At 37.0% G+C, this 26,151-nt stretch overlaps 3 protein-coding genes across 4 annotated transcripts; 1 reads left to right on the forward strand and 2 right to left on the reverse strand.

The window, feature by feature from the left end:
* Nucleotides 1-923: 923 nt before the first annotated feature.
* On the forward strand, nt 924-4,565 carry uqcrb (ubiquinol-cytochrome c reductase binding protein). Of its 2 annotated transcripts, XM_084423904.1 has the most exons (4): nt 924-995; nt 2,427-2,495; nt 2,597-2,763; nt 4,377-4,565. In XM_084423904.1, exons 1-4 carry the CDS (start codon nt 977-979, stop codon nt 4,452-4,454), a joined length of 333 nt encoding a protein of 110 aa, XP_084280030.1. In that variant the 5' UTR covers nt 924-976; the 3' UTR covers nt 4,455-4,565. The 2 variants fall into 2 exon arrangements, with proteins under 2 accessions (XP_084280030.1, XP_084280029.1); XM_084423903.1 differs by lacking the exon at nt 924-995 and having other exon boundaries at nt 2,390-2,495.
* Nucleotides 4,566-4,605: 40 nt separating this feature from the next.
* lrrc14b (leucine rich repeat containing 14B) lies at nt 4,606-12,563 on the reverse strand. Its single transcript, XM_084423902.1, has 3 exons — nt 11,320-12,563; nt 8,748-9,107; nt 4,606-5,632 (listed from the first exon to the last, which is right to left on the reverse strand). The coding sequence occupies exons 1-3, from the start codon at nt 12,222-12,224 to the stop codon at nt 5,317-5,319; spliced, it is 1,581 nt and encodes a 526-aa protein (XP_084280028.1). The 5' UTR covers nt 12,225-12,563; the 3' UTR covers nt 4,606-5,316.
* A 7,529-nt stretch (nt 12,564-20,092) lies between these two features.
* On the reverse strand, nt 20,093-25,999 carry gatad1 (GATA zinc finger domain containing 1). Its single transcript, XM_084423586.1, has 5 exons — nt 22,701-25,999; nt 21,984-22,106; nt 21,843-21,902; nt 21,582-21,765; nt 20,093-20,631 (listed from the first exon to the last, which is right to left on the reverse strand). Exons 1-5 carry the CDS (start codon nt 22,878-22,880, stop codon nt 20,450-20,452), a joined length of 729 nt encoding a protein of 242 aa, XP_084279712.1. The 5' UTR covers nt 22,881-25,999; the 3' UTR covers nt 20,093-20,449.
* Nucleotides 26,000-26,151: the final 152 nt, after the last annotated feature.

Below are 26,151 nucleotides of genomic sequence, written 5' to 3' on the forward strand. Positions count from 1 at the left end.
AGTAAACGCCTCATAAGAGAAGAGATCTCGCTGTAAGCGCGAGGGAAAGTTATTTTAATTAAAGATTATGAGGCACATGGATAAATCATTAATAATTAATATACTGTGATATTCCATAAAATAAAATAAAAACAATAATCATCCATTTTGATTTCATGGTGACTTTAAAAGTTGAGCTGCCCTTGTGTACATCTGGAAATGCCACATGTTTATCTCTTATGATATATTCCAGTTTAATACGAGGTTCTTGATTGGCCTCGGTGCACTTGAGTAAGTTCAGGCTGAGTGGTTGCACTTTATTTTACAGTATGTGCACTTACACAAGAAAGTAAAATAAGGTAACTGCATGGGTTAATGTTAGTTTTAGGGTACGGTTCAGGGTTAGTACCTAGTTAGCTATTAGCTAGTTACTCAGCTATTGTAACACAATTATGGACATGCAGAACACTACAATAAAGTGCTTCCAGCCTAGTTATAAAGGACTAGAGCTAAAACTACATAAGCTAAAGCTAAATACAAAATAAGTGATTTTGTGGTCACTTTTGTGGAGGTGGGATATAGATTTTTCTGATTTAAAGGGATGGTGTAACAATCATATATATATATATAGAGAGAGAGAGAGATTTTATTACCCATATTAAAATATCATCTTTTGAATATTGGTAACCAAACAGTTTATATAGTATGGGGAAAAATAGTTTGTAAGTCAATGGGGCTCATCACCTCATTGGTTACCGACTTTCTTCAAAATAACTTATTTTGTGTTCAACAGAAGAAGGTAATTCATACAGGTTTGGAAAAACTTTAGGGTGAGTAAATGATGACAGAATTTTCATTTTTTGGGTGAACTATCCCTTTAAGAAAAACTCTGACGGCCAGATTCAACCAATCACATGCTGAGAGAAGAAGATTGCGTAATCACCGGACGAGACGTCACATATCCCACAATACTGTGCAACTTTCCTTGCGAGCAGAAATGGCGTCGAGGGCACCAGGTAAAATGTTATTTGTGAGCTTTTTAAAAACAAAATTACGAACTTATGAATTTGTTGTCAGCAAGTTAAAGAGGTATTTTATAGCCCGTCTCCTTTCTGCGCCATTAGAATGACCGTTTGTTGGCGCCGTTGTTAGATTTGTCATGTATGTCCTCTACTGAGTGTCCTCGTCGGCACTAGACGAAATATGTTTCTATTCCCATGTCACCTGTCATAACTGCTTTGTGTGTGAGTGTTATAACTTATAAGTATAAGAGATCATTTAATTCTGCGTGATTCATTCTCTGGTAGTTAACCGAGTGTAGAGACTCATAACTGAATCTCATGTCAGCTGTGACCGATTGTCAGAGATTTTTCTGATTTAGGGATAGTAAAGGGATAGTGTAACAATCCTATATATATATATATATATATATATATATATATATATATATATAAACTGGGGGTTTTATTAAAGTTTGATATTCTTGGAATAATGTGGTATAGAGATCGACCAATATTCATCGACCAATAAATATTATTGGTCTATAATATAGAGATTGACCAATAATTTTTACTAATATATATATTTTTTTATTACTGATTCCATATTGGATTGTTACACTAACACTAAGAGAAAAATCTCTGACACGGTCACAGCTGACATGAGATATATATATATATATGTTTTTATTAGTATTTTGAATTGATTTTTATATTTTCAGTTTTCATTTTAACTTTAAAGTTTTAGAACATTTGTTGTGGTTTTGTAAAAAAAAATTTAAGTCGTTTTTTTTTTTTATTATACATTTTTATTTCAACTTTAGTTATTTTAGTACAAGTTAAACTAAATGTAAATGAGAAATGTTGCCTTTACAACTACCTGATTTTTTTTCACTATATCTTATTTAAAAAAAATACAAAAAAAATACTAATTAACTTCACTTACTTTTAATATTTATTTTATTCCAAGTAACAAAAATGATTATAGCTTTAGTTAACTATAATAATCCTGATTCAACACACACACTTTGCAAGGAGAGATGAAATACTTTTTTTACTTAATGATATGGACTATTGTATGAACTATGTTTCCATTAATTCACCCAAAAATGTAAATTGTCATCACTTACTCACCCTGAAGTTGTTCCAAACCTGAATGAGTTTCTCTGAAAGATATTTTAAAGAACGTTGGTAACCAGACAGTTGACGGTAGCCTTTGACTTTCATAAAAAACTATGGAAATCAATGGCTACCATCAGCTATCTGGTTACCAACGTTCTTTAAAATATCTTATTTTGTGTTCAACAAAAGAAAGAAACTCGTATAGGTTTGGAACAACTTCAGGGTGAGTGATGACAATTTTGAGTTTTGGGTGAACTATCCTTTTAATAACCCAGAAAGTCACCGTAAACTCCGCGTTATACGTCATGTGTTCCCGTCTCTGTACAGCTGCAACCGGCAGGCTCCTGGTGGGCTTCAGAAAGTGGTACTACAACGCATGCGGTTTCAACAAATTTGGTAAGCACCGCCATCGCTTTACCAATGCAGTGTTTAGAAATCGTGACCTTCAAGAAGTATATGGTATGCAAACGCACCAATTTCTTCCTCGTGTCGTGTAGGTTTGATGCGGGATGACACCATCATGGAGGACGGTGATGTGAAGGAGGCCATTCGTCGGCTTCCGGAACCGGTTTACAACGACAGGATGTTCCGCATCAAGAGAGCTCTGGATCTTTCCATGAAGCAACAGGTTCTTCCCAAGGACCAGTGGACTAAATATGAGGAGGTGGGAAAGAGATTGTCCTGGGGGTTTTATTAATTAAAGTTTGATATTCTTGGAATAATGTGGTATTACTAAATAGAGATCGACCAATAAATATTATTGGTCTATAATATAGAGATCGACCAAAAAAATTTTTTTATTACTGATTTCAGTTATACTGTAATTTCAATCCCCCCTTGCCTACAACACGCACTTCTACATCAATGAATAGTCTGAAAGAGTGCAAAAAATACTGCTCTGTCACTAAAGTGTCTTTTTTAAATAAAATATTTGATCAGGTAAACAAACATGTAACGAATATAGCATTTAAAAATAATTCTAACCAATTAAAAATAGCATAAAACATTCTAAACTGCCTGAATAATAATAATAATAATAAACACTACTTTAGTGTAGTTTAGTAATCCCAGTTTCATCTTTATTTATAACACCATTAATATTAACAGACAGAATACATTTACAAACTTTGTTTTTAAATGTAGAACATAAATAAATCTATCTATAGAGTCTATCAACTCTCCATAAATAATCTTTTGTTTTAAACTACAGTTTTAAAAGGTTTGTGTGTTTAATAGGCTGAAGAGAATGAAACACGCTGGAATATTTCCTGATTATAAACCCAGTAAATGAACGGCACTATAAATGTGACTTCACGAGACGAGCATAAACAACAGAGAATTAAATTCAGCGCTTTTATTTCCATTCATGGCTATAATTTATGTAAAGTTACGTCTTTATTGGGACAGGACTTGACCGATTACCGAGTTTGTCTCTATTTTTTTAGTGCCAAGTTTAAACTACGCATCAAGCATTTATGAAATATCTCATTTGTGCATTAATGGCTGTTATGTTAAATAGTTTATTATCTAAGGGAGGCACGGTCTTGTACCTTTGAACACCTATTGACTCATCTCTCCAGACACAATTATTTAATGGCGCCTTGCGTGCAATTCTCTAAGCGCCCACAAGATGGCGCCATTTATTGGTCAATCCAGGGTTTCTCAAACTCGTCCTGCACAGTTTAGCTCCTAACACTGATCAAACACACCTGAGCAAGCTAGTCAATGTCTTCAGGATCACTAGAAACTCACAGCTAAGTGCGTTTGATCAGGGTTGGAGCTAAACTGTGCAGGACAGCGGACCGGCCGATCCAATATTTCAAAACGTTTAAATATCTGGAAAAATATCGATAAAACCGATCTCTAATACTAAACATGTATTCGTATGTATCTCCCAAACATCATTTACATACATCTCAACATTATGCATGCGTAGAAATACACATTTTAAATGTTTAGTGCACACCCCAAAAAATAGATTTGAAAGATTTATTTTTGTTGTTGATTAAATTGTCTTTCTCATCCGAATCCTATAGCGTAAGAATCAGTCTAATATGCTTGTTACAAAGATTTACTTTCATTGTATAGCAACATCTCTCTTCATTGCGTTTTGTCTTGTGGAAGGTTTTGCATTTGGTAAATGATAAATACAATATAAAATATAAAAATAAATAACGAGTAAATAATAGAATATTAATTTAACTAATTTGTATTTAAGCACCTTTCAGATATATAAGCCGTTTTCAACTGCTGTTCGTTGTTCCCCATTCCCCGTAGGATGTTCCTTACCTTGAGCCGTATCTGGAGGAGGTTATCCGTGAAAAGAAGGAACAAGAGGAGTGGGCGAAGAAGTAGGATGAGGCTAAAGCAGGAGTTTGATGTGACGTCTGGTGTCTTGTATTTAAGAGTAAATGTATTATGTGATGAGTCCCTATACCTATTAAAATGTCTTTTCTGACAAAAGTCTTCAAATGCCTGGAGTAGTTTTTTTTTTTTCTTTGGGGAAAAACGATACGGCCATTTAATTAAAGTAGGTCTATGTGATATACAAAATGACTCACATTTTACAGGACACACAGTAAGTACAATTTCATGACAGTTAACCTATACAATGTTTATTTTTCATGAATTGAGATGAAGCTCAATCACAATCCTGTTATGGATAGTTGCAAATATTGCAATATTGATGTATAATAGAGATGTGCATGTCTTGTTTGCAGACACTGAACTCTGTTATCCCAACCTTTTTGAATATACATACTAATATATACAATCATTCAATCTCATTTTCCACGTTGAATTACTGGTGAAACAAATGCAGTATTTTAAACATGTTTAATGGAATCTTTTTACCATGTACTCTGAATAAAGGCCATAATTGATTCCAATATTGATACTGGTGTCTTAGTTATGATTACACATTTTATCTCCAGGCGGGAAAAAATATCCATTTAACATTAAACTATTGAAAGCAAAGCCTAAAAGTGCAAATTATCAGATTCTTTATATAATATTATCAATTACAAAAATAACAAAAATGAACCATAAACAAACACAAGTCACATTTAACTATGATCAAAGCTGAATTTTTCAGCATTATTACTTCAGTCACATGATCCTTCAGAAATCATTCTAATATGATGATTTGATCCTGAAGAAATATTTCGTATTATAAATGTTAAACATACACCCTACGTTCTCGTTCATTCTGACCGTCTCACTCCATCATTCTCTGCTCTCTCCGTTGAGTAACACTATTGACGGTGTCAATGAAGTTTCCAACGACACTGTTGAACGACTGCAACATGGAGACTCCCAGTTCGTTGCTGGTCTCGTTGATGTCAGGATCGTAGGCTCCGAATAATGGAGTGCAGACTTCTATGTGTCGCTTCCCCTCCCTCTCTAGGATGCCAACAAGTTCAGTCCTGGCTAGCTGGAACTTCTCCCTGTCGTAGTTTATCAGTGTCCTATCGTCCAGCGGGTAGGTGGCACCTTCGGGATAACAGTCACGAGGGACGGGCAGCTCAACGTATCTGTGGCACAATACAATATAAATTAAGTTAGAGGCCCTATTATGCTCTTTTACAAAGTCTTGGTTTGTTTTTGGCATGTTTTAGAATAGGTTTTCATGCTTAAAAACATTATTTCCCCCATATTCTCCATTGTTGCAGCTCCTCTCTTCCCAGTCTGTCAGTAACGCTCTGTTTAGTTCCTGTCTCTATGAAGCCCCTCCTTCTGAAAAGCACACACTGCTCTGATTGGTTGGCTGGTCCAGTGTGTTGTGATTGGTCAAGTGCGCATTTGGGAAATGTCACACCCCTTACTGTGAATCTTTTGGTAGACAACAAATGGACTCGATTCACGATTTTCCGATTCTGGAAAGATTTTTGCAAATTCAGGATGATTCACAAAATTCGATTAACGATTTATAGGATCATTTAAACTTTAAAGGGATATTTCACCACTGGAAAGATGAATGTGTATTTAAATTGGGTCATTTATGTAGTAGAAATGTGAAATTATTTTAGAAGTTGGTGCCTTCTAGACTGAGAAAAGCCAGAAAATGTATTTTTGGCTCATGTGGATGAAAGACTACAACTCCCAGAATGCACTTGCTTCGCTGCCCTACGAGGCCACTCCCAAGCCACGCCTACCGGTTACAGAGGGCAGTATCGGAAGAAATGATACAGCTAGGCTACTAGTCGACTCGAAACTGAAAAGACGGCGTTTTATCGTGAGATCCCCCTATGGGCGGGTTGAAGACATGCGGAACAGCTCCTCCTACTGGCTGTAGTCTCTCGCCTCTGGACAAAAAATCCTCCGATGATGCTAAATGACGATTTTTGCGTCATCAGAGTTTTTTTTTTCCAGACACACAATACAGAAATCTCTCGTCTCAGGGGGACATGAGGGAGGGAAGCACGGTCATTCCAAAATACTACCGGGTTTCTACTGATACAAAGCTTAATGCTAATCGGTGAAGTATCCCTTTAAATGCTTCCACTAATGTATCTCTGAAACACTCATTTCAACATACTACGATTTGGGACACACTGACTGCATCCGAAATTCCATACTTCCCTACTATATAGTAAGCAAAACAGTATGTGACTAAAGTAGTATGTCTAAGAAAAGTACCCGGATGACCAACTACTTCCGACGAGATTCTGAAGTGTGCATACGCTGGACACTTTACTATCCCATGAGGCCACGGGAGAAGATTTGTGAATGGAGGTGAAGCAACAACTGATGCTGGTAGGTCACATGATAATGACAGAATGAATGGTGAATGTAGTACATCCGGATTTTTAGATTCATACTGTATTGAACATACTTTTTTAGTGGTCGTGAAGTAATTACTTATTCAAAATAAGCACCTACTCAAATCACATTGGAGTAAGCGATTGCAGACGCAGCCTCTAATTTCGAATACTATTTAGGACGGATTGTATAATTTGGCACTAGTCCCTTTCTATCTATAGTCTTTGTTGGGACGCAATGAGGGAGTCACAGTGACACTGATACGTGACCCTGAACCACAAAACCAGTCACATGTTTTTGAAATTGAGATTTATACATCATCTGAAAGCCGAATAAATAAGCTTTCCATTGATGTAATGGTTTGTTATGATAGGACAATATTTGGCCGAGATGCAACTATTGAAAATCTGGAATCTGAGGGTGCAAAAAAAATCGAAACATTAAAAATAAAATAAAAAAAAAACTTTAAAGTTGTGCATTTATGTTCGTGATTTTGCTGCATTCACTCACAGAAATAAATGTTTTATATATTTACGGTAGGAAATTTACAAAACGTCTTCATGGAACATGATCTTTATTTAATATCCTAATGATTTTTGGCATAAAAGAAAAATCGATAATTCTGACCCATACAATGTGTTGTTGGCTATTGCCATAGATATACCGGTGCGACATGTGACTGGTTTTGTGGTCCAGGGTCACATATTGAGAATAACTCCCTTTGGAGGGACTTTGTGCTTTGTAACTTTGCAGAGCTTTTTCATGCTCAAACAACAACATTATAGTTGAACATGTAAAAAAAAAAAAAAGCATAATAGGACTAAGGTTGCAAAATTCTGGGAATTTTCAAAGATGGAAACTTTCCATGGGAATTAATGGGAATTTAAGGGAATTAACAGGAATTTATGGGAATAAACGGAATTTTCAAAGTTGAGGGTTGGCTCTTCATAGGGAACTTAAATATAGTTGAGGAAAGTATATTTTAGCATAATCTTGACTAAAACAAACAGATGCCATTCAAATACACTTGAATATCCATGCCATTCCTCAATCACATGCACATAGTACACTGCTTACTGCATGGCTGAGACCACACCCCCTACTGGCACTTTGCATGCCTCCATCACATGTACAGAAGCCCAAAGCACAAGACTATTGAAGGCACACATCTGAGCCTGTTGACTAAACAAAGTGAAGTAAGTTTTGATGATATTATGGGGAAATATATTTATTAAATGTTTAAATTGCAAATATCACATACAAATGTATTCATCTAGTAGATAGCAAGCTGATAAGTTAGATGCTAAATAAGCTAGCATAACTTTATTTACCACATAAGTAGGGCTGGGCGGTATGACGGTATATATCGTTACCGCGGAAGAAAATGTCAACCGTAACAGATTTTTTTATTCTGTGTATACCGCGACATGTAAATAAGTAGGCGTGGTTAACTCACGTGCAGCGTGCATGAGACTGAGAAACTGATATTTGTCAAAGAAACATGAAGAATGACCAAGAGGATCCACAAAAGGAATTACGTTTTCAAAATGAACGTGATATTTTCAGGGGGAAGGTGCAGAAGTCAACTAGAGCAGTGCAGCACACTGAAAGTTTAGAGAGACGCACATGCTCGCAACGGGGCTTACTTGACAACAAGTTCATATATCAATATTCTAACGAATAGAAATAACCTTAAATAACGTATCTATCCGTCTCTTATGTGTACAGTTACTTTCAGAGTGGACGTGCAAGCGGTTGCCGTGGTAATGAATATTTCCAAAATTCCCCAGCTTAACTTCCCATGGAAATTTACCGTAAACTTTCCGGAAATTTACCGGAAATTTTCCACCCCTTTGCAACCCTAAATAGGACACAGTCTTACTGTACCTCAAAGCAGGAAAGCCCAGAGCCAGCGTGTTGAAAAGAGTGCGCAGGGCAGCAGTGCTCAGTGGATTACCCAGGATCTTCAGCTCCTGTAGTGCGCGACAGGGTCTCAGTGCTTGAGTGAACATGTCCAGCGTCTCGTCGTCCAGTCCACACTCCTCCACGCCCAGACTCGTGAGAGTGGCCGAGCAGCGATACAGAAGCTTCCGGAAGGTGTTGGGGAAGACGTCCGCCACCGCATGGCCACTCAGGTCCAGCTTCACGAGGTGCTCACTGTGCAGGCTGTTGGCGAAGTAGGCCATGTCCACTACGTTGAGACTACAGTTCGCTAACTCGATAACCTGCAGCGGAGTGTTTAGTGGACTGGTGAAACAAACAGATTCAAGTTACTCAAAACAAGCGTTTAGGAATGATCTCGCATAATGGAATTTACACTAAATGCAGCTAATAATAATAATAGGCATGCTATTATTGAATTGCATACTATACTATTAAAACTATTAATATTTAAAAATAGAAACATTTTAAAATAATTTGACAAAATATCTGATTCACTGGAAAATAAAGTTACAATTGCTACAAATTTGATAAAAAATACAACAAAAACAGGATTATTGACGAATATTATTGCAATTTAACACAACAGTTTTTCATTGTAATATATTGTAAAAATGTAATCTATTCCTGTGATCAAAGCTGAATTTTCAGCATCATTACTCCAGTCTTCAGTGTCACATGATCTTTCAGAAATCAATCTAATATGATGATTTGATACTCGAGAAACATTTATTTTAGTTTTAGTTTTTCTATTGTCAATGTTGAAAACCGTTGCGCTGAATATGAATAACATAAAATGAATAAAAGTATTAATATCATGGTACAGATCATGTTTTGGCACCTGTATGACATGTGATGTTTTGACTGTTATAAGACACGTGCACTGCTATTTACAGCGATTGTAGAACATCATGTTTTGCCAGAGTCGTGTCCTGGCCTACTTAGAGTTCGCAATGGGACAGCTGTCTGCATTCAGTCGCACAACAAACAACAACAACAACAACACACTAGACAACTGGTATTATCAACCCATGTTGTCTAGTATGGTGTTGTTGTTGTTGAAATCACTCCCTGTTTGCAAACCCTCAAATAAGATTCTCAGATCTTACATTTAAGAGGAGAAGATTCCCAATTCAAATGTTTGGGGTCAGTAAAAAAAAAAAAGTGTGTATTCACAAAAAATGAAGCCGCACAATTTTAATTTTTTGGGTGAACTAACTAACCATTCACAAAACATTCAGCAACAATGATGCTGAAAATTGCATCACAGGAATATTGTAAAATATGAAATATTACAATATTGTTTTAAATTGTAACAATATTACACAATATTTCCATTAAGATGGATGGATGCGTATTTTGATCAAATAGATGCAGAAGAGACTTCTTTCAAAAACAAAAACAAATTTTGAGCGCAAGTCTGAGAGATCTACACTCTTGCATTGACCAGTGTCATCAGACTAGAGTAAGTCACATCTCAGACATTCAAAGATCCAACAATCGCTGATTCGATGTTCAATCGGCAAAAACGAGAGGCGAAAAATGGCGACAGACACCGACAGAGTTAACACAAAACCCAACAAAGTGTCTGTTGCCGTCTGTCAGTGTGAATTGGCTTTAAAGAGCCTTTTGTGCAATGGAAATGTTCCATAGATGTTAAAGGTTCTTCATGAAACCATAGATGCCAAAAAAAAAAACCTTTATTTTTAAGACTGTATGTGTAGGAGTTAAATGGCAGCTGTGGTCACATTGTGGTTTTAAATGATTAGTTCACCCAAAAAATTTAAATTATCCCATAATTTACTAACCCTCAAGCCATCCTCAGTGTATATGACTCTCTTCTTTCAGCCGAACACAATCCTAATATCCTGGCTCTTCCCAGCTTTGTAATGGCATTGAATAGTGTCCGAGTTTTTGAAGCTCCAAAAAGCGCATCCATCCATCATAAAAGTACCAGTTATCCATATGGCTCCAGGGGGTTAATAAATGCCTTCTTGAAGCAAAGCGATGGGTTTTTTTAAGACAAATATCAATATTAAAAACTTTATAAACCATAATCACTGGCTTCCGGCAACAAGTGACGCGCGTTTACGAGAAAGTTGAGTTCCCGTCGTATGACATAGCTCTTCTTTTATATCGAAATCCTCCATTTTACTCTCCGACATTTGCTCCGTGCTTCTGCGTTCATCAATTCTCACCTAAGCTTATACGCTTACGACTACGTCATCTGTCGGGTCAGAGGTCACCCTTCCGCCGAACTTGACTCTCTCACGAACACAATCGTACACGTTACACGTACAGCCGGAAGCCATCACTGGAATCATTAGGATTCATTTTATGATGCGCTTTTTGGAGCTTCAAAAACTCGGGACACAATTCAATGCAGTTACAAAGCTGGGAAGAGCCAGGATATTATGACTGTGTTCGGCTGAAAGAAGAAAGTCATATAGGATGGCTTGAGGGTGAGTAAATTATGGGATAATTTTCATTTTTTGGGTGAACTATTCCGAGTCTTTACCTCAGCAGTCTCCTCAGATGTCCTGTAAGAGTGGAGAACCCCAGATAAAGCTCTCTCAGCTCGGTCAGTCCGCTCATCAGCTCTCCCAGAACTCCCATGAGCCCCTCGTCATCCGGGCCCAACCGGTGCACGTTCAGCGCCTGCGCGGGAAAGGTGATGGAGCGCAGCTTGGGGAACTTCAACTGGGACAACATGACCTCGATGTGTGGAGCCTCCAGATGTACGTTGTGCACCACTTCCAGCTTCTGCAGGCCGTGCGACTCCACCAGCTTCAGGAGGTAAAAGAGGTTCCTGAGGCTCAACGAATCCACACGCAGGCCCACGAAGTGCAGCTTTAACGGGCAATGTCTGCGAAGCAACAAAGCCTGAGCCACAATCTCGTTGTTCCGTTCAGTAACAAAAGCATCCATGCGAATATCTACCTCCACTTTAAACGCTGATTGTGATGGTTGACCCTCCTGCATGGTTGCCATAGTCTCGTAGCACATGCGGGTGAGAAGCTCGGTTCGTGCCCAGCGCCCGAGGGTCCGTCCACAGGGACATGCCTGGTGTTCAGTGTCTTGCAGACCCGTTATATCCACCACACATAGCTTTTTAGCATACGTGCTAGGAGCTTGAAACACGTAGTCCCTCAGACCCGTGAGAAAGGCCTCCAGACAGAGTCTGCATGTGCGGGACGTGAGATCCTCCGGACAGTCCGCTGTTTGGCCCAGCAGTTTACGCAAGTTAATCTCTGTCAGAGGCCACGTCTGGACCAAGTCGTGGAGCATTGACGCCTCCTCACGCAGATAACTGGCCTTGAAGAGGATTGGGTAGAGATTGCAAGACAAGCAGTGGAGGTTCTGACACGCGTTTGGGCCGGTTTGGACGAAGCCCTCGGCTGCTAGGAACTTCAAGCTCTTCATGGCTTTCCGTCAGCTCCCGAGATCAAGGAAACTTCGAAGAGCTGTCAGCCTTTAGGAGTTGGTGGTGTGTTTCTTCTGCCCTCTTTCAAACAACATATACATATGGGTCAACTCAAGAAGAGAGCCGTACTTGGCGAGAGCGTGAGGGAGGCAGTCGAGAGGGGGTTAGTTATTTATAGAAGCAGCTGTCTCATGCTCTCGTGGTTATCAGACAGAGGTTAAACGGCCATTAGATTCTGGACGGCTGCTAAGGAAAAAGAAGTGTCTTACCTGTGCTTACTGACCATCAATACACCAACAACGTTCTGTGGCTGTAGGAAAAATCTGGTATTTTCTGGGTTAACCACTGAAAAAGGAAAAAGAAGATATATTCTTAAGGTGCGGCAAAAGGGTCTATTGTCAACAGAGCACGTTTACACAGCAGTCACTTTAAAATCATCATGGAATCTAAATTTATATTCTTACTTATAGCACTTCTTCTCTTCTCTGATGACGTGTTTACTGACGCGAGGGCGGGGAAACCTGTCACTCATATGAGATCGACCAATAGCAAACCAGAACCATCCAATCAACTCCCCATGGACAAAATCAAGCCTATATTTTATCTTGTTCCAGAAGCCCTTTTCACTAGGATATACCTCACAATAAGGAAGTAAATACTACTGCAACTTTCTGTTGGGCAACGCAGCGAATTTGCTTGACCAACTAGAACGCGAGCAAAGTCTGCATGGGAAACTTTTATAGTCGTGACTTTTTTTGCGATCACATTTACCGTTGCTCAGCGAAATCCTGCATGCAAATTTCCAGTCATATTTTAACAGGAATCTATGGAAGCTTGTTTCCGCCACAGAATAAAACATTTTAAGAGATAATTGCGACTTTTTATCTCACAATTGCGAGTTTACATCTCGCAATTCTGACTTTATTTCTCAGAATTTTGAGATATAAAGTCAGAATTGCGTGAAATAAAGTTGCAATTGCGTGTTATAAAGTCAGAATTTTGAGATATAAAGTCAGAATTGCGTGAAATAAAGTCGCAATTGCGTGTTATAAAGTCAGAATTGCGAGATATAAAGTCAGAATTGCGTGAAATAAAGTCGCAATTGCGTGTTATAAAGTCGCAATTGCGTGTTATAAAGTCAGAATTGCGAGATATAAAGTCAGAATTGCGTGAAATAAAGTCACAATTGCGTCTTATAAAGTCACAATTCGGACTTTTTTTCTCGCAATTGCGACTTTACATCACGCAATTCTGACTTTATAATACGCAATTGGGAGATATAAAGTCAGAATTGTGAGATAAACTATTCTGAGGTAAAAAAAAAAAGAAAAAAAGTCCATCTTTTTTTTTTTTTCTTAGAATTGGACTTTATATCTCACAATTGTGGGTTTATATCTCACAATTCTGAGAAAAGATGTCAGAATTGCGAGATATAAACTCGCAATTGCGTGTTATAAAGTCAGAATTGCGTGATATAAAGTCGCAATTGCGAGAAAAAAAGTCAGAATTCTGACTTTATAACACGCAATTGCGACTTTATATCTCGCAATTCTGACTCTATTTCACGCAAGTCTGACTTTATAAGACGCAATTGCGACTTTATTTCACGCAATTCTGACTTTGTTTCACGCAATTCTGACTCTATTTCACGCAATTCTGACTTTGTATCTCGCAATTCTGAGAAATAAAGTCAGAATTGCGAGATGTAAACTCGCAATTGTGAGAAAAAAAGTCGCAATTATCATTTTTTATTTTTTATTTTGTGGCGGAAAAAAGCTTCCATAGGAATCCACATGATCAGGAGTTTCATGCAAAGGTGGAAAAGTTCCCAGCGCAGATTTTGCCCGTGTTCAAATAGGTCAAGCAAAATTGGCACGTTGAACAACAGAAAACTGCTTGGTTTTAATGCGATTTCACTATTGACAATGAACTATGGAAATTTTGGATTAATGGATTTCTAAATTTGTCATTTTTATTTTGCTTGTTGACATCATGGTTCTATCCAGAGCCGATCCTGACCTCCCTGGGGCCCAAAGCAAAATGATGTTAAGGGGCCGTCCTACTTGACCCATGAGACATGGAAGCCATTGCCACACAGTCACACATGACACCCCAGTGCTCCCACTACAATTCTCCCTACTTTAACTAGTGCTAATGAAAATGTAATTCCTGATATCAGAAATAGACATTGTTACTAGAAAAAGTATATTCTTAATATCAAAAATTCACATTTTAAATAGTACAAATGTAATTATTGATATCAAAAATGCATCCAGTGAATGAATAAAAGCTTGAATAAATGGCTTGCCATAGTATGTCACTGTGTTTTAAATGATAAAAGCAATACTAACATTTTAAATGCAATATAGCATATAATAGTCCAGTCATTTTATGAAAAAAGGTTGAACAAATTGCAACAGAAGCAAACTCTACTGATTTTGTATCCTCAATATGTCCTGAGTAAGGAAAAAAAAAGTCCCGGAGAATCCCATTAGGGGAAAGTTTCGAAAAAGACCCTTATATAGCCTATTCATACGCCTGGTCATTCTTTTTCTCACGTGAATAGGGTAAAATTTTCAACCTTTAGATATCACCATGAAAATTACTGAGTTGATTACTTACATCAAGACAAACAAAAAATATATTACAAGTTTTTTTTAATTGTTTGTTAACATGGACAAACGGTGCATAATCTAATTATGTATGTGCTAATTTGCATAATATTAATTTACGACATTAATTATATTAACTGATCAAAATATTCATAATCATTTATAACCAGTTATTATTGATTATTAATATTTCGTAGAGCTAATTTGCTACAACTGCTTGTGCCATATTCCAAGATTTGCATTTAAAGTTACATTTTCAATTTAAATGTAAAAATCTAATACTGACTGATGCACACAGTAAAAATATTTGTAATGTAGTTCTATTGTTAGTATATACGGTGAAAAACTGTAAATGTTTTAACATTGCATTATATGTAAAAGAAATTGTGGTAATACCATATAATTTACGATTAAAAGTAAACAAGTAAACACAGACTCCTTTGAGTCTTCTGAGACCAAGACCTCAGTGTCACTGCCATTATGAGCAACACAGTCCTAATTAAACCCCAAACACACTGGAGACAGAAAGCGTACACATGTCCTCATTTAATGTCTAAAATTGATTCAATGTGAATGCATTCTGTGAGTAAAATTAATGAGATTTGGACTACTGATGCCAAAGTCTCACTTTTTGGAGACTATTTTGTTTGTGATGTACAGCAGATATGAACATTTGTGTCAACATGCTTTTATCAGAAGCATCAAAAAATGTGAATTATTACTACAACATCTAGCAAAGCCACATGTATTCCAATGAATGCAAGTAACATTTGCATTCATTTTCAGCTTTTATTTGTCTTGCACAATAGACCTTAGTATGGGTACGTGCCATATTGACTTTTACATGTATAAGACTGTAAGAGATAGGTTCACACCAAGGACGATTACTATAAAATGTTCCTTCAGCTGCTGTAAGTTCCCTTAACAACTGATTTATCAAACCATTTAAAGCATTTTAAACACGGCTCTTTTCTTATCTACATCTTTAGTGAGATATGGTCATCACCAAGCTTCTCAAAGAAGGTGGGTCTATGCCTCTTTGAAATGTAAAAACTGTGTGTGTATGTGTGTAAACATGATGGTTATTGTAGTTCTAGACTAAATGTGAGCGTGCATTTAGTCATCTCACTTGCACACAAAAAAGATTCAATATTCCTCAAAATAAAATCAGTGAAATGCAGAATCAGAATACTATGCAAACATCCAATAACTAAATATGTTAAATAAAAATTATTTTTTATGCATTTAATCTCACTTTATTGACCAATGTACTTGCTTCTAACCTTCGATGATTCAGTTAAACCATAAGCAAAAATGACTATAGATTTATTTTATTTTGTAAAGTAAGCGTTACACTTTCTTTCTCCTGCGTCCTATTCTTCCGTTATGCAGAACAGCAGCTGCTACTTTTCTTGAGCTGCTACTGTACAGGCTTGAATTTGCATTTCCTTCAGCCTGAGGCTTATTATTTCACTTTTGGTGTGAAAGGGTCTTTACATTTGCCCAAAAATATTACTTTTTTTGTTATTAAACAAGCCCAGGTGAAAAAAAGTAACGCACAAGTAACGTAACTAAGTAAAAAAAAGTAACTAAGTAACGCAATTAGTTACATTTTAAGGGAGTAACGCTGTATTGAAATGCATTACTTTTCAAAGTAACTTTCCCCAACACTGCACAGCCTCACCACAACAATCCCTTCAGCTGAATCACTCATCTAGCGGCCTTCATCATATCACTCCTCCCACTAACTACACCTCCAACCACTTCCCCTCACAGCCTCCCTCTGCATTCAAAACCAGTAACAGATGATGTGTGTCGGGGCTGCGCTCAGAGATCCTGCTGTTCTGGCTGCCAGCCATGTGCATTTGACACAGTGATGAAGGAGAGAGAATGAGAGCAAAGGAAAAAGAGGGAAGAGACCCAACACCGTTTATATAGTGCGGAGAGGACCGTTCGATGCACGCATGCTTTCAGAAACTCAACTGGCAGTCTAAAATGTGAAAATGATCAAGACAATTTACATTAATTTGTGTTGATGATGACTCACATTTACATTTCTTCACTGCAGTTAACAGTGCAAGCTATAGCTATGCAAATTTTCAGTTCACTTGACGTTGCAATCACTATATTCCACTCAAACAATAGGAACACGTGCAAGTTTGTCCACCATTTTATCATATTTAAAAAAATGTATTGGTACTTCATAGATATCAGGTCATACAAATAAAGATAAACCTAAAGTGCAAAATACAGAATGTCCAAATCATTTCATTAGTACATTCTGGACAACATTTTACAGCATCAATGTTTGTTTATTAATAAGCATTAACTCACATGACATAACGCTAAGCAGATCAGCAGCATGTGCACTTAGTTATAAAATGTTGTAATGTTTCATGATGATTTACTAAAAGTTGTGAGGAAGTGTAAACAATGGCTGTTGTACTCATCAACACTTTACAGGTTTAACATAAACATGCACTTATTATAGTGTACAGTGAGAGTTAATTCATCTGATCTGCTTTACCTGCTTGTTTCTGTCCACTTGACCCATACAGTCCTTGAAAGCATCTCCTTTTGCGACACAAACATCCATTTAATAACCTTTTGTGTGTACATGCCAGAGATAATGAAGATGCACACTTACCCTCTGGATTTTCTCTTCGTTTACACGCTAGAAAAAATTTATAAAACAAGAATGAGCATGAAGTAGCTTGATATTGCATCGTCTAGCATGTTTTTCCCAAAGTGTCTTACCAGTTTTCCCATGTTGATTCCGAGTCTAATAGAATAACGAGCTGCCATTTCAGGAACAACTCTGACATCTGTGGCATAAATGGAGTGGGATATGATATGCATGTTTCCACTGAAGTCTGTCCATATTTTCGAAATGAAGTTTAAGAAACTGTTTACAGAGAGGATTTGCTCGTTCCTCGTGGAAGAAGAAGCGATACTCAACTCCCTCCCTCCGGGCATCCATCAGTTTGAGCACAATATCTTCATTCGACAGTCTAGTAAAATTTGCATGAGAATTATTTTCCAAGCCTTCGAAAATATATTCCTGAACTACCTTTCGGTTCTCGTGTCTCTTCTTAAAGAAGAACCTTAATGGGAGATTCGCTTTGATTTCGCAACTGCTTGTTTTTCAGATTGAACACAACATAAACATACACATCTTAGTATTGATATACCTCTATCCAATTTAATATCAGCACGATTTCAGTATTAAAGACGGGAAAGTTAACTTTACAGCATTTGCCTGTACAAAAATAACAGCTGCAATTCATTGAATAAATCAAATAGCCATTACATTGTAGCGCCCTCTGGTGGCGTGTCGAAATACAGCAAGATGTCACGAAATAGGAAGATGTGATCAGTTTTTATAATAGGTTTTTATACGTTTTTTTCTTCTCTGCAGCATCACAATTTTTAGCTACTCCAAAAAAAGGATGACAATTACTTTACGACTTTACATAAGCTCTTTGTCAGTTTCATTAATGGTATGATGATACAATAAATGACATGTTAATTATTTTTGTCATGTTTAATATTATGTTAGCCAAATTAATAATATAAATGTGATAAGTGTCATGTTCATACCGATTAAAGATAATGTAATAGAAGAGATGGTCATATGCGCATAACAGTCTCATCCATTCCTAAAGCATGCAGTTATCAATCATATCAATTGATTAAGTTGCCCACAACAAATCAGAGTGCATTATAGGTAAAAAAAATAAAAATACAGTAGGAACACTGAGAATTCACTTTTTAAAACATTAAAAACACCTGATATAGGCCTATGTGCACTAAATAGTGCAAAGGGAGCCACTGTGGACACAGACAAAATACACCCTGAAATTTGACTATTTATTTTTTTAAGAAATAGAAGAAACAAAAAGAAAGAAAGCAAATGCTTGACTTTCATAATAATAATAATAATAATAATAAAAAAATAAAAATAAAACTTTCTGAAGAGATTTGGTTGTCATCCTCGGGATATAGCCTGTTTAATTTTTTATGAGCTTTGCATGATTTTGTACCTTCATTACAAGTCACAATAAATGCATTAAAAATACTTCTATGATGCATTATATAAAGGCTTTAAGTAAAGTGTTAATCATAAACGGCTTTCCAGAAATACTCGAGAATCACTCATCAGAATACTCAAGCATTCAGGCCATTAGTATTTGTATCCCCTTTGAGCGGATTATTTTTAATAAAATTTAGGCAAAAATATACTTGTTCACTCTCGAATAACATTAAATTAATCTGTTCTAATTTCAGTCATTTGGAATCTGTTTCAGGCTAATCTCTGAGACACCAGCGCAGCAGCTGAACAAGTGTGTCAGTCATCTTCTGTTTCTCTGCCTTCTTTAGTTTCTAGCAGTTTTTATTGTCTGTATTTGAGTTCTAGGGTGCGTCTCAATCTGCTCTAGTGCAGTAGTCAGGGCACTGATCAGGGAGTCGGCCATTTTAAGTGCTGCATCAACCGCAACATCCTTCCTGAAACGTTCGCTCCCTAAAAAAAATCCCACAATGCACAGGGATAATTTATATAAAAGATTTATGTAATGTTGCACGTATATGTAACAAGCAAAGTATTAATCAAAATGTACTTTAAATGACAAAATAATAAAGATATCCGTCCTGCTGTTGTTCATAAACACCAGTAGTGATGTTGTACAATGAGGATGTTATCAGGTCGCCACAAATAGTCATTTGCAAAAAAACGGTTGCATCCGAAATCACATCCTTCCCGACTATATAGTAGGCGAAACCAGTATGTGACAAAAATTGTATGTCTGAATTCACAGAACTCATAAAAGAGTGGGCAAAAGTACCCGGATGACCTACTACTTCCGGTGAGATTCTGAAGTGTGTATATGATGGACACTTTACTATCCCATGAGGCCACGGGAGAGGATTTGTGAATGACAGTGACAACGCAACTGACGCTGGTAGGTCACATGATAATGACAACATGGCGAATGCACATTCATACTATATAGAACATACTTTTTTTAGTGATCGTGAATTATTCCTTATATAGAGTCCTTACTAGTGGCCGAATCATTCTGGTTCACGGCCTAGGAAGCGATGGGATCTGATTGAGATGCACCTCTAATCATTCATTAGAAGTCATGTTTCCTTATTAGTTCTCACCTGTTCCCTGTTCTGTTGATCATCATCCTCCTTTTGTTCATGGTCTACGTTGGTATTGTTGGTTGAAAACACATTTGGGACAAAACACGTAAACTGAGTTGAATGAATTTATAGATGCCTGAAGAAAGGGGTCTCACATGAACACTCTGAATTTATTACAAATTAACTTTGTACTCAAAGTTTCTTTCCAATTTGACCTCCACGTCGTAGTGTAGAATACTGCGGCTTACTGCGTTTAACTCGTTCTGAGGCTCCACTGGAAAATAAGAGCTCTGGAATATTCTGTACACTTGAGTTACAAATGTTAATTGTAGAAAATATTCGATGGCCAATACCACACGTCCTGATTCAAGCATAACAGTTCAGCTTTTGAAAGAGGACTGAAAAGGCAAACCAAAAAAAAAGTTCAGTTCAGTCTGAATGTACGATGATTTTAAGGGTTAACTTCACCCTACAGTTTCTTTGATGGCAACAGCAGGCGTTGGTCCTATATGAGTCCAGATGTAGCCTTTATCTGGACGAACTGGTATTGTTGGGAAAGGGCAACTTCTCGATTTGAAATACTCTGATGGAGCGTGACAGACAAACTCCAGGTACTCCATTTTTCTAGGCAAGTCCTCTTCAGGGCCTAAGCGAAGAAATAAATGTGTTTATGCAGCCATTAAATACAGAAATCTCATTTGAAATTAGGATGATGCACTTAACCCAAGATTTTCAGGTTTACCAAATCAATTCAAATATTCTATAAATATATAACCCCAGGCGAATAGGAAAAAAAAAAATTAACTAATAGATATCAGCATGAAACTTCCCCAGTTGATTACTGACATTAAGACAAATATCTTTTGTATTACAAGTTTTTAGAATATTTGTTTAAATATGCAAATTAGGTAGTATCTCATTGAATATGTGCTAATTTGCATATATTTCCAGAAGAGAAATCTGAACATTGGATAAAGCCAGATTCAAAATTCATTTTGTTGACATATTAGAGTCAAAGGTTTTTACAGAGGGGATCTCTTTTTATCACTCCATTAATCAGAAAAAAACTGCTTCTGGGTTGTGCGTCAGAACGCAGGCTCACTATTGGCCGACGATGGTCATGTGTGTGATGCTGGCCAATAGTGAGCCTACGTTCTGACGTACAACCCAGAAGCGCTGCGCTGTTACACTACGTGAACTCACTCAGAGAAACACAGAAGAAAATGAATGGTTGAATAAAGTCATTATTTTTGTTTGTTTTTTGCGCACAAAAAGTATTCTCGTCGCTTGATAAACTTATGGTTGAGCCACTGTAGTCACTTGGACTATTTTAAACATTGTCTTTACTAACTTTTCTGGGTCGGCAAGTTTCAATAACATAGAAGCCTATGGAGGAGTTAGACAGCTCTCAGATTTAATAAAAAATATCTTAATTTGTGTTCTGAAGATGAACGAAAGTCTTGCGGGGTTGGAACAACATGAGGGAGAGTAATTACTGACAGAATTTTCATTTTTGGGTGAACTAACCCTTTAACAAATGATTCACGTTACATTTGTCAGCAAGGAACATAAGAGTTTATTTCTGCAGGAACTTACCAACAATGTATGTGCCTGGATCAAATCGATCTCGAGGACTGGCCTGAGTTGGGATCAGCCAAGTTAACGCAGCACTTTTCTCACAGTACTGGTCCTGGACGAAACCACGAATCTGTGCGTAATACGGTTTACCGTCATCCTCGTCTATTACTTTAATGACATCTCCTATTTGATAATAGACACCCTGAACACAAGAAGTACAGGTTAGATAGGAAGTGGCAGATAGAACAAACATTTTGAATAGTAGAGAGGAGTGGTTACCTTGTAAAACATGGACTCTGACGTGATGATTGTTGACACAGACTCTGGTGCTTTGATAGGCTATGGAACATAGGAAGAATAAATGCCATTGAACCATTTCATTAAACAAATCATACACAAGCCTGAGGGAAAAGCACTTACATTTTTCAATTTGAAAATGTGTCGTCTGCCCTTCCCTTTGGTTGAGACTTTTTTCTCAGATGCCGGCGCTTTGTACTTGGTGCTCCGTAACCGAGCGGAGCGTCTGTGGATTTCCTGTTTGGACTGTAAAATAAAAAGGGAAACAAAAATAGAGTATCAGTGGTTTGGTTTAGAAACACTATGTACAGATAATACGGTAGAATTGTTTGACAGTTGTTACGTAAACATGGCGGCGCCCAGAAGGGGGCGACCCGCTCCACGTACAATAAAGCTAGATTTATTGTGTGTAGTCTCGTGCAAGTGTATACCAATACTTCTTATTTTTAAGCTTCGTATGGTTTAAACACTATGCATTTACAGATAATGGTAGTGATTGTTTGACAGTTGTGACGGAAACATGGCGGCGCCCAGAAGGGGGCGACCCGCTCCATGTACAATAAAAATAGATAACTGTCATGTCTGTAGTCTCGTGCAAGTGTACACCAATTTTATATTTTTATATATATATATATATTATATTAAAATCTTTACAAAAATGTCAATAAAATTTCATAAGGAAAAAAAAAGAGCGCGCCTTTTCAACAAGTAGCAGGGAGCGATGTCGTGCATGTAGCGCTTCTTTGATTATAAATGTTCTAGTGGACCGTGTAGCTAGAAGTCTAAATGATAGGTTACGTAAATTAGATGTTAGAAAGCAATTTAAGCAAGATTTCAAACCTGTTTTCCTCCGCCATTATTCTGCTGGATGGTGGATGAAGCAGATGCTCCGGATCCTCCACTCGTTACAATTTTACCCGTGCAGTTGTTACACAAAATTTCCCCCTGGTTTCCTTTTTTCCACATGGAAGAAGAGTTCGTCTTGCAGACAGCACAACATGGTTTTAAACCAAGAGGCATGTTTGCTGACCACAAGCAGCAGCCTGGCAAGGTTGCGTTTACAACGGTCTTGCAAAGTTAATTCCGAACTAAACCGTCGTGTTTTTCGTGTAAGAATGCGATCACAGCCAAAGATCTACGATAAATGGCGAATTCGAAGAAATATGATCATTAGTTTAACCTCAAGTACACATCTTTCATTTTGAAAACAATGAATGATAGGTCCCGTATGTTTGGTTTTATCATGCAGAAAAAAAACTTCCCGGATACGAAATATGCCAATGTAAAATAAAAGTCCTGACTTTTTTTTCAAAATAAAGGTCTAAAACTTGTCTGTGAAAAGATTTCACTGGAGGGCGCTGTTCATTGCCATTTAATTTTAAGAAAGCAAGTACATTATGTAGCATTAGTTTTTTTTTCTTTTTTTTTCTTCATGAACCACAACAAATAGGAGGACTCCATTTTAAACTTTTTAATCCGACCAAACCTTTTCCCATACTTTCTGTTTATTGGCTACACATCATAAAAACTGGGAATGTATCAAGTATAATCTATGAATGTGCAAATGACAATTCAAGGTTAATGGGCACGTTTAAAAAAAAAAATCAAATCAAATCAAATCAAATCAAATCAAATCAAATCACAAAAATACCACCACCATAAATACTTAGGTAAAAAAAAAAAAAAAAAAAAAAAAAGAGAAACAAATAATCCAAACTTCAACCATTTTTACACACAACAGTCAGATTAAGATGTAAAAACTGGTCATCACTTAAAACGCAAGATGATAAACTGCTCATCAATTCCAATGTAAAATGTATCTGAAAGAAAAAAAGCCAAACTAAGTGCACCAACTACAATCACCAACTCTACATTGTCTATTCTTTCATTCCCCTTATATCACTCTGTCATTAAAACTGTAATGAGAGGCCATCAAAAAATGCCAACCAATTCAGTGTAATACAAAACATGAGGCCGTTGTCAACATGAAACAAAGACCATCTAATGGGGGGGGGGGGGGGGGGGGGGATTAATATGTAAGGTTGATTGTATTTGATTGACACAGCAAACACTAACTTAATTAGGCAACATATACATAAATAAGAAAAAGTACAAAAAGGCACACATGAGCACATTAGAATCTAAAAAATGAAAATAAAAAACCCACAATCTCTTCCTCACAACTTCCAACAATTATGTATCAGTAATAGAAATCAAACTCTGGTGTTTATGACTGTTAGATTAATATTCTGGTTTAAATAACACTAAGATATCGACAGCATCAGAGTTGGTTTTTAAATGCATTGCTTTTTTTGTTAAAAATAAAAATGATGTGGTGACATGCCACAGATGCTGTCTGTAAATCTTCAATTGCATTTAACCTGGAATATTCGTTGAAGTTTTGTTCACTGCACAGTAAGTTTTGTCAGAGAAGGCCTTTGGCAAAGGTGTTAATAGACGTATCATTTTGGCCACATATGCTGAACATCCAACAGGAGAATATAGAACTGTTTTTGTTGTTAAAGATAATGACTTCCTGTGTTTCTGAGCGTGGCACACAAACGAAATCAGGTAAACCACTGTTTTTATCTCTCTATTGCTTCAGTAGACCTGTGCAGTGTCTTTATGAACATGAGCCCAATGAAATGCACAACCCATGGATATCAGAGGTGTTGCGTGTAGTAGTCACAAAAAGATAAGGTAATCACATTTTCATTTACATCAAGTGTTCCTTTTCTGCAGCAAACAACATTTCACACTGCTCAAACACTTCTCATGTGCATTAAGCGCACCAATTGCATTAAATATGGCATAGAAAGAACATTAGTGTTTTTAAATAAAGAGTCAGATTGGCATTGCTAAGTAAAAGGGATGCTGTAGGATAAAAATAAAAGAAAACTGGGCAAAGAACTCATTAAAAGCAAAACGTTCATGATGGGCCGGTTGCATAAACATAGCCATTATGTTAAGACAGTGTCTTAAGTTCAAGTATGACCCACTCGGAGTTAGTCAGGGGCAGTCAGTCTTAGTTTTCGGTATCAAATTAGGCAAATCTACGTTTTTATGTAACTGAAAAAAAAAAAAAAAAAAGCTATGAACAGAAAATAAATTGATGTCTAACTTGTAAGACTAGTCTTAGAGGTTTATGCAACCTGATGCAGGTCTTAATGTCGGCTTCACACTGTTCACAGTGGACGAATGCATTCACGAATTCACGTTTTCTTCTGCATGTAAACATTCCCATTTTTGTCAGAAAGAAACGACTATCATTTCACTTTATCGCATCTCTTTAAAAGAAAGAATGAATTTCCAATCTAATACAGATGGAGCTTTCTCTAATGGCACGCACAGCATTTCTGGCCTTGCTTACCTTAAAATGAAACATTTCTATGTGCACGTTATTAAACTTATTGTGGACAATTCTTTTTTTTCGCTTGACATCATAATTTTCAATCGTAACGTCATATTTTCAGACCCTCTGGTGACGTATGCTGGAATTCTCCAATCATTTAGTCCGCTTAAACCCCGCCCCTTTCTAACAAGCTTGCGTTCAGATCTGCCTCCATCCAATCAGCAAACGACGGATATAAAAGTCATTTTTTTCAATGCCCTACTTCCTTTTCAAATCATCAGTATTAAATCATCAGTATAAAAGTCACAATGAAATGGAAGCAGTGCCATCTTTTCTTCCATATTGTGACGTGAAGTGCACTCAGATGTACGTCACAATATGGAAGAAAAGATGGCACTACGTCCATTTCATTGCGACTTTAATCCTTTGCGACATTCACTTATAACCGTATGTTCTTATGTGCACTGAAAAGGTTCTCACACAAAATTGCCACCTGATTCACAACAGATATGCACATAAATTTGCCTCTTACTGCCAGATTATCTTACATAAATGTGCCTAAAGTTAGCAATAAGCATAACTAGTGTCCTAACCATCCCCATACAGCGGCTTGCCGTACATAAAGACCTTTTATATAGGCCTAACAACATATTTTTATGCAACTACTCCAGATCAAACTATAACGCTCGTAATTCTTTAAAGGGGATACTCCACTTTTTTTTGGAAATAGGCTCATTCAACAGTTGAGTTTTACCGTTTTCGAATCCATTCAGCCGAACTCCGGGTCTGGCGGTACCACTTTTAGCATAGCTTAGCATAGATCATTGAATCAGACAAGACCGTTAGCATCTCTCTCAAAAAAATGACCAAAGAGTTTCGATATTTTTCCTATTTAAAACTTGACTCCTCATATTCATGTAGTTACATCGTGTACTAAGA

The sequence above is a fragment of the Rutilus rutilus genome, assembly GCF_951802725.1.
Source record: "Rutilus rutilus genome assembly, chromosome: 11".
In the NCBI taxonomy this organism is placed as follows: Eukaryota; Metazoa; Chordata; class Actinopteri; order Cypriniformes; family Leuciscidae; genus Rutilus; species Rutilus rutilus.

What these genes read in the sequence shown, in the direction of transcription:
- uqcrb (XM_084423903.1), top strand. Translation starts at nt 2,405, where the DNA reads ATGTGTTCCCGTCTCTGTACAGCTGCAACCGGCAGGCTCCTGGTGGGC. An exon ending in ATGCGGTTTCAACAAATTTG is followed by an intron (nt 2,496 to 2,596) that starts GTAAGCACCGCC and finishes CGTGTCGTGTAG; the next exon opens with GTTTGATGCGGGATGACACC. An exon ending in AGTGGACTAAATATGAGGAG is followed by an intron (nt 2,764 to 4,376) that starts GTGGGAAAGAGA and finishes CATTCCCCGTAG; the next exon opens with GATGTTCCTTACCTTGAGCC.
- lrrc14b (XM_084423902.1), bottom strand. Translation starts at nt 12,224, where the DNA reads ATGAAGAGCTTGAAGTTCCTAGCAGCCGAGGGCTTCGTCCAAACCGGC. An exon ending in CATCTGAGGAGACTGCTGAG is followed by an intron (nt 9,108 to 11,319) that starts GTAAAGACTCGG and finishes TTGTTTCACCAG; the next exon opens with TCCACTAAACACTCCGCTGC. An exon ending in CTGGGCTTTCCTGCTTTGAG is followed by an intron (nt 5,633 to 8,747) that starts GTACAGTAAGAC and finishes ATTGTGCCACAG; the next exon opens with ATACGTTGAGCTGCCCGTCC.
- gatad1 (XM_084423586.1), bottom strand. Translation starts at nt 22,880, where the DNA reads ATGCCTCTTGGTTTAAAACCATGTTGTGCTGTCTGCAAGACGAACTCT. An exon ending in ATAATGGCGGAGGAAAACAG is followed by an intron (nt 22,107 to 22,700) that starts GTTTGAAATCTT and finishes TTTATTTTACAG; the next exon opens with TCCAAACAGGAAATCCACAG. An exon ending in TCCAGGCACATACATTGTTG is followed by an intron (nt 20,632 to 21,581) that starts GTAAGTTCCTGC and finishes TTCTTCGCTTAG; the next exon opens with GCCCTGAAGAGGACTTGCCT.